General features: G+C 37.2%; 1 protein-coding gene across 1 annotated transcript in view; it reads left to right on the top strand.

The window, feature by feature from the left end:
• Window positions 1-2065: 2065 nt before the first annotated feature.
• The window catches only part of LOC102924715 (serine/Arginine-related protein 53-like), an 89665-nt gene continuing 83134 nt past the window's right edge, over window positions 2066-8596 (top strand). The window contains exons 1-2 of the mRNA XM_042272697.2: window positions 2066-2174; window positions 4184-4265. Coding sequence (XP_042128631.2) covers window positions 2066-2174; window positions 4184-4265 — 191 coding nt within the window. The remainder of the gene's footprint in view (window positions 2175-4183; window positions 4266-8596) is intronic.

Here is an 8596-nt window from a genome sequence, read left to right as displayed (position 1 = left end):
GAAACAAAGGATCATGTTGGAAATCAGATTTCAAATTTCACAGGGGAAATGCTAAGGGCCTTTTGAGATCATTAAACATTGAAAAGTGGCAGAGTTGGACCCTGCATGAAGTGTTTTCTGTTAGCAAGGACCTTCTGAAGGTAGCATGTCACTCTCCCAAAAGACTGACCATTCACATCCTGTGAATTCTCTTTTCTAGATCTCCTATTATTCCATTTCAACTTTTCAAAAGACCGTTTCATTACCTTTGCTCATAACAACAGCCCTGTCAGACCAACATATTTATAGCATTTAGAAGCTCATTCCCATCATGCTTACCTTCAGTGAAGAGAGAGAGATACACACAAAAGGCCTCCCACAGCATGCTGCCATTGCTTTTGGTAGATGGCTCAGGCTGTGTGACAAAAGTATACCCTAGAAGAGGTTGCATTCAGAAGAGCCTGTCAGTGCCACTAAGAGAGGCAAGGAGAGAAGGTGCTGGAACAATTAAAGACAGCTATACTGAACAACGGCAGCTAAAGTATTTTTAAAAAGTCAAGAAATATAATAAAGCCCACTGCTGTTCTTAATCCACATTTCCTCATCCTTTTGGTCAGCCATTTAAAGGAAACCATTTAAAAGCATTCTATACCCAACAGTACTCTTTTGGGGAAAGTTGGGAAATGAAAGTCTCAAACCAAGTGTGAGATAGTGCACAATTTCTAATCACCAGCCCCAGTGAATGGAAATGGCATTTAAAACCAAGAGACTTGCACATGTTGTATTAGGAATAACTGATGTCAGATAGTGTAACATAGAAGCAGTGCATAGCAAATACATTCCCTGTTGAAAAAATTAATGTCTGTGTTGGACAAACTCAATAAGACTCATGAGAAACTGCTGTATCCAAAGGTAGCTGCATCTCAGATGTAGCTTAGTGGATTGGACTTGGATTACTTTGTTCCTTTGCATCTTTTATTTACTGACAGCACTATTACCACCCAGTTAATTTTGGTGGGAGCTGTTGTTAATTCTGCACAGAATGCAGCAGCTATGTTATTCAAAATCGTCTTTTGCTGATCAGGTAGCCAATCTGCTATGCTGGTTCTATAGTCAAAGGAAATCCATGCAAACCAAGGTGGATGCTAAGCCAGTGATGGGCTTTGGTGGTAAAAATGTTCAATATGGCTTCCCAGATCTGACTAAGTGCAGCACTCTGGCAAGAGAGGATGGTATCAGGGAAGTCATGCTTGAAGAAAGGGAAATTGCTACCTTTTCCACTAGAGGCTTCAAGGAGCTTAAGTCTGTTATAAAAAATGAAGTCATTAAATAAAAGTTTCATTAAAATGACTCACAGAACTGCAGTTTGCTTACAAAAAATCACTTTATGTTTAATGATGTAAATAGATTAAATAGAGTATGATTTTATATATATATATATATATAATCAAGCTATATCGATTTCAGATAAACACAGATTTTGTAGCAAAGAAAGTTACTAAAATAGGACATACAACTTTAACATAGAAGTAAAAACTGAGAGAGATGATAATTACAGCTGCATGTTTAGCAACTGTAGTGTGTGTGTGTATGTGTGTGTCTGTGTGTGTGTGTGTGTGTGTGTGTGTGTGTATGTGTGTCTGTGTGCCATTTGTTATGTGTCTGTGAAGGATCTATGCAAGAATTTTGTACTTTCATCTGTCTGGCTAAGTTTAGCATTTATTTGGCACCTATCCAACCTGTTTCCAGTACTTTTCATAAAGAAGACAGTCTTCATAAAGTCTCTTATTTCAAGATTGTATTACTGGTGTTTTATAGCCTTCCAAGTTTAGCTCTGATCATATCTATGAATGATTGTTTTCCTCTCTGCCTTTATTTTCAGGTTACTGGGTTGGTAAATTATTTAAGGTCCTCTAGAGGAACAAAGCTGAGAGAATGGATCTATATTATGAAAGGGATTTACTAGATTGTTACATATGATGTACACTGGGTAGTTACAAAGATGGCTGTCTGCACACTGGGGAGACTGAGAACAGAATAGCTGACAGTCCACCAGGCTGGGTACATTTCTAGTTCAGTCTAGAGGATGCGGGATTCCTGTTGCACCACCATTCTTGGCAGTTTAGAAAACCACCACCCTGTGAAGTTGGGTTCTGCTGCCAAGAAAGGATGGCAGACACATAAGCAGCAACAGAGTAGGTGTACTTACCAACAAACAGAAAAGGAAGGCAGGCAAAAAGAAAATGTTTTCCCCTCAGAGTTCTTTACATCAGATCTTTCATGGAAAAGTGCTCCCTGTTCTTGCTGGAAATGCCCTCACAGACCTACCTAGAGATGTCTATTAATGGATCCAAGATCCAGTTAAGTTGACAACCATGCTTAAGCATTGTAGTCAGAATTCCTTTGTTAGAAACCTCCAAATAATTCTGGGGCTGAGAAGCACAGTTGAATGCAATTTGCTTGAGTTTATATTGCAGAAATTTCACTTGGTGCTTTCAGATACCAATGATCTTCATTATTTGGACTAAATGATAAAAAAAAATAGCTGAAGACAAAGTGTGACAATCCCTTGAGAAACTGTCTTTATGTTACCTTGCCCCAACTTAATTCCCCATTCTCCTTGCTGTGATTAAAGTATGTTAGAATTCCATTTGATTTAAATAATTAAATAAAATATATATTACACACACATACACACACACACACGTACATGTGTGTGTGTGTGTATGTGTGTGTGTGTATGTATTTATCTCACTATAAAGTTTCTACACAAATATGGGAAGTTTATATATACATTTTATTCTTTTGTGGCTCTGTCTGCATCCTTTTTGATCAACTCCTTGTGAGGTAGAAACTTAATTTCTGCTGCCATGAGAGTGTCTGGCTCCCTTTCTTCTCTTTGGAAAGGTATTCCAAGTCATTTCTTCTTTAGGTAACATGGATCATTTCATGGAGAACTAGAGTAGGTAAGACTTTATAAACAGAATCTTAATGTGCATCTCAGAAATTGAGGCTTTTGGATAGAACAGACTACAAATGTTTCCAACACCTGTGGAATAAATTAAAACTAAAATGAGTTCTTATTTTAATATGTTTGTGTAAATTAAAGAAGTATTTATTGAGTTTGTGTTCATGAACATCTCCCCACCACTTCTATAATGGAAAATGGGAATTAGTATATTTTTTCTAAATGACTAATTTAACTAGGAAATATCAACTTTCTTCTTTCTCCATACATTTCTTGTATTTTTGAGATGTAGGTAAACATGAAAAACAACATGACTTGCTGTATCCTTAGTTGACATGAAACTTAAGTATGTTTGTGATAAAGACCATTTAACAGACTGTCAGGAATTAATAAGGAAGTTGGTAAGTACAGGGATTCACACCACCTTTTGCATGGCATAAGTGGTTATCTTTATCCTTGCTTAAGAGTTGAAAAAGCCATGGCATGAATGGATTAAATAACTCATCCTGTAACAGAAAATATCTACAACAAAGACTTTACATAAATGAGTGCATTGTCCGGCTTTCCATGGAACTGGACCAGGCCCTCTGGATAAGTGAGACAGTTGATTAGCGTGAAGTGTTCAGGAGACTCCCAGGCAGCAGAACTGGGACCTGTCCTTGGTGCATGAGCTGGCTTTTTGGAACCTAGGGGCTATGTTGAGACACTTTGCTCAGCGTTGGTGTAGGGAGAAGGGGACTGGACCTGCCTCATCTGAATCTAGGATGGGCTGATTCCCCAGGAGAGACCTTGCCTTGGAGAAGGTGTGAATGGGGGGTAGATTTGGGAGGAAGGCTGGGGAATGGGAGGAGGGAGGACAGGGGAATCCGTGGCTGATATATAAAATTAAATTAATTATAAAATAAAAATATTTTTTTTTAAAAAATTAACATTTTCTAAAAGTAAAAGTACTAATTCTGTGAGGATGAAGAAGTAGTGAACAGAAAAAAATAACACTGGAAATCTAGTAAGAAGTCCATTTTTTTTTTTTTTGGCTGTTTAAACCCTGAAAGGTGGCAGTCACAAACTTATGCTGCTATTTATCCTAGGAACCCTAAAAGGAGGTGACCTCAAGACTTGATCACTTTTTAAGTCAGACTCAGAAGAGGAATACTGAAGTTAGATGGCCACGAGTAAGCTCCAGAAGACTTCCTGAGAGTGGAGTTAGTCTTCTTCATGTTCTTTCTTTCCCCATAGGCTCAAATCTGAAGGATGTCCACATGGACTTGGTTGTCACAGATGCAGCTGCTTTCACGCCCACACTCCATGGAACACCATGGTAACATACAGCCTCAACTTAGTCTTCCTTTTCTACTCCCTTGGAACCTAGAAATCTCTGTCTAGTTCAATTATAATTTAGAGAGACCCGCCCTTATGAGATGAAGAGAATATGAAAACCATTTACATTTTACTTAAGGGCAGCTTTAATATTTGTTACAGCTAATCATATTGCTAGCAATCATTTATCAAAAAAATATAGGCCAAGACATAATTTGGCATGAAATCAAATGAGGGAAACTCATTATAATCTTTTGATCTGCCAGCACCAGTGAACATTGAATTATTCATCAGCAGTTTATCATATTTAACTTTCCATATTACTATTGTCACTTTTGGTTGTTTTGTTTCAATTTTGCAAAAGAGTTATATATTCTTAATGAGATTCTCTAGCTATCTAATTGTAAGTTTAATGTGGAGCTTTGATTACCTAAATTAGTACAACATACCTTAGCTGTCACTATGCCATGTGTCTACATTAAAGACTATTTGCATAGTATTGTAAGAAGTAAATAAAAAGTATCTACTGTATATTCATTTTAAGGCTATTTTTTTGATGAACGAGTCAATGGAGATGAAAATTAATCTTACAGCCTCACAGACAACAGAATCTGCTTTGGGTTTTCTGATTTAGAAACCAGGGACAATGCTGCCCTAAACTGCACCATTCTCAATGACTGGACTGCTTTTCATAAATGTAAAAACTGAGAATTAGCAAACCAAGTGCATTGTAGGGATGAGCTTAGAAGTCTTTTGGTCTATGAAATGTTAGCCTTGCTTCACAGAGACATTTCCTAAGATAAAGAAAATGACCCAGCCAGTGGGATATTTTCACTCTTGTAACCCTGCCTCTTTAGCTGCTGGGATAGCTGGATGATGAGGCTAGACTACCTGTCTTCCCACAAGAAGGAAACAACAACTGGTAAGTGTTAAGAGGCTATATGAACACACAAATGCTGAATTTGAAGGGTATTAATTAACTTGTCCTACATTCTGTGGAGAAAATATAATCCCTGCTCCCTACAAGACATCATTTCCAGTATGGGAACACAGCCAGGGTTCCCAGCAGCTGTGCTAATCACACCACTATTGGTAGCTGCTATATTCTTAGTGAATAGTCCTTTCTGAACTTTCACTTCCTTCATGAATAAAATAAGTGTAATTACAATAATTACCTGAATAAATGGGCCAAGGAAGAATTAAGGAAGAGTAGGATGAAGTATTCAAATTAAGGCATGGCAGAAGACTTTTACTGTTTAAAATTTAATCCATGAGCTCACTGGGCTCCACTATGGTGGTATTTTATTTGTGCTGAAATGTGATTTTAATTGTATGTTAATAAATAAAGTTGCCCTGGGGTCAGAGCTATTAGAGCCATAGCAAGAGCGTGGTGGTGGTGGTGGCAGCGGCGGTGGCAGTGGCGGCGGTGGCGATGGTGACAGCAGCGGTGGCGCACGCCTTTAATCCCAGGACTTGGTAGAAGAGCTAGGTAGATTTCTGTGTGTTCAGGTATACAGCCAGCAATGGAGACAAACAGCTTTAAGACTTGGGGGCAGTACTTACAGGCAATGACGAGGCAGTCATGTGTTTGGGTTTACAACCAATGAGAAGGCAGAACAGAAAGACTATTTAAAGACAGACACACAGGAAGTAGCTTCTTTCGGGGAAGCTAGGAGCACTGCAGGAGGTAAGATTTTAGCTCTGAGCTCTGACCTCTCGGCTTTCTCTTTTACATTGGTTCTATGTTTCTTATTTTAATAAGACGGTTGGTTACATCTACACTCCACCTTAGACAAAGAACTACAGGCAGCTTGGAACTGCTAAGAGCTGGAGAAATGTCCATCCACAGGGTAGAGACTCAAAATTACATCAGCCCAGAGCTCATATATATGAAGTTGACATTACATGGACTAAAGAAGTTGTGTTTATGTATTTATGAATATATTACAACAATAGAAGAAAAAGAGCCTACTAATTTGAGAGTGAATAAGGTGGAAAGGGTTGGAGTGAGGAAAGGGAAGGTAGGGATAATATAATTATAATTTACAAATGTAAAATCCTATAAGCATATCTTTTAATGTAATGGTGCCTATAGACATTTCTGATGCTCTACTTGGAGGAATATGAGGAATTGAGCAGCTGACATTATATCAAGCCACAGATAAACCTGACTCTCTACATGTCCTTGCCAATGCAACCATATGAAATCACTGAACTTTAACTGACATTTTTTTTTTTCTGAATATAGTAACCATGAAAAGTTTCCTGGGAAAATTCTTATCCACCCAGAGATGAGGCATAGAAACTGCAGACCTAGGTATGTCTAAATAAATCAAAAGCAAACTGGAGAAACAACATAATGAGAACTCTTGTTCTAAAATGAGTGAAGACAACTTGGGAAGTTTCCATAAGGCACTAAAAGGGCCGAGAAGATTCTCATTGAGGCAGAAGAACTGTTTGAGATAAACAATAACTTCAAAACTACCCAAGAGCCTGAAAATAATTAAAACTAGCTCTTTGAAGTAAAACCCAGCCAAGTGAGGAAATAGCACACAAATCATTAACTTTTAATTTCATTTTAAAGTTATGTATCATTTATTCATGGCATTAGGGAACTGTTCTACAAAAGAAATATTAATTTCTCTTGATTTAATATATAATTCAACTTCTTTTGCATAATTACATCCCATTAATTTCCATCTATAAGAAATATTAGGACTTCAAAACAGAAATTTCACTGCAATGCTAATATTTGATACCTCAAAAGAATCCCTCAGCAAATAACCAAATTAACTGCTCTATTAATTCATTTTACAGCAATCATTTCTTATTTTAGCCAGACCACTTATTTTTCATAGATTCACTCAGGAAGTTAATTCTCCATGATTCATTGGAAAAGTAAATATTCTTCCAGATTGTCCAGTTGACCTGCTGGCATGCAATAATTTTGCAGCTTCTAATTTCTCTACTGTCAATTATTTTATAAAAGCAATTTTAAATTGTTTATCAGACAGAAAGTGTTTACACACACACACATATATATATATATATATATATATATATATCCCTCCATTTTTTCACTCATTACCTAAACCCAAAATATATCATATATCATAATAATCTTGGAACCACAAGATGCAGATATCAGATCAAATAGTCCCAACATAAACTAACTTCTGAGTGTTCTAAAATACAGATGTGCTGTGAAAGAATATTTGTGGTTATGTCTTATTACAATTAGAAAAATAAGAAAGGGAAACTGTTCATCTTTATGTTAAGCAGAAGTCTATATAGTTCACTTATTTCTTACTTGAAAATCTTTAGTGAATGCCAGATTTTTAAATACAATTGTCATTAGCAAAGAAGGGGCCTGTGAATTATTTGAAATCCAAGTCTTTGGCTGAATTTTTCTCCTCTAGTCTTCAACACAGAAAAAGAGAAAAAGAAAAACAAAGTGCACAGCATGGGAAAATAGACAAATGAGTGAAAGAGGGAAGGAAGAAAAAGACCCAAGATGATTGTAAGCATGGCTCAAGGCAGGAAATAGGCTTATCTCTAACTCAGTTTTTGTATTTAAGAAAAATCATGCCCTTAACCTTATTTTTCTTCCTTGATTTAACTGGATTAATACTATTCCACACATAGGCTTCTTGTGGGAACTGGCCTACATGGAATACTAGTATATTAGAATACATCATATGGGCCTCAGTCCTGAAGGATGCCACTTCCTCTTGACAACTTCAATGAAGCAGTCAAAATCAAGCTGTTCAACTGTCCTTGTGGTATGATTGAGAATCCCTCAGATATATGCCCAAGAGTGGTATCATTGGGTCTTGAGGTAGACTGATTCCAAATTTTCTGAGAAACCACCAAAGTGGCTGTACAAGTTTGCACTCCCACCAACAGTGTAGGAGTGTTCCCCTTACTCCACATCCATTCCAACATAAGCAGTCCACAGTGTTTTTGAACTTAGCCATTGTGACAGGTGTAAGATGGTATCTCAGAGTCATTTTGATTTGCATTTCCCTGATTACTAGGGATGTTGAGCAATTCCTTAAATGTCTTTCAGTCATTTGAGATTCTTCCACTGAGAATTCTCTGTTTAGATCTGTAGCCCCCCTTTTAATTGGATTGTTTGGTATTTTGATGTCTAGTTTCTTGAGTTCTTTATATATTTTAGAAATCAGCCCTCTGTGGGGTTGGTGAAGATCTTTTCCCATTCTGTAGGCTGTCGTTTTGTTTTATTTACCACGTCCTTTGCCTTACAGAAGCTTCTTAATTTCGGAAGGTCCCATTTATTAATTGTTGCTCTCAGTGTCTGTGTTACTGGTG

This window comes from Peromyscus maniculatus, chromosome 1 (genome assembly GCF_049852395.1).
Source record: "Peromyscus maniculatus bairdii isolate BWxNUB_F1_BW_parent chromosome 1, HU_Pman_BW_mat_3.1, whole genome shotgun sequence".
In the NCBI taxonomy this organism is placed as follows: Eukaryota; Metazoa; Chordata; class Mammalia; order Rodentia; family Cricetidae; genus Peromyscus; species Peromyscus maniculatus.
This window is presented reverse-complemented; position numbering and strand designations above follow the sequence as displayed.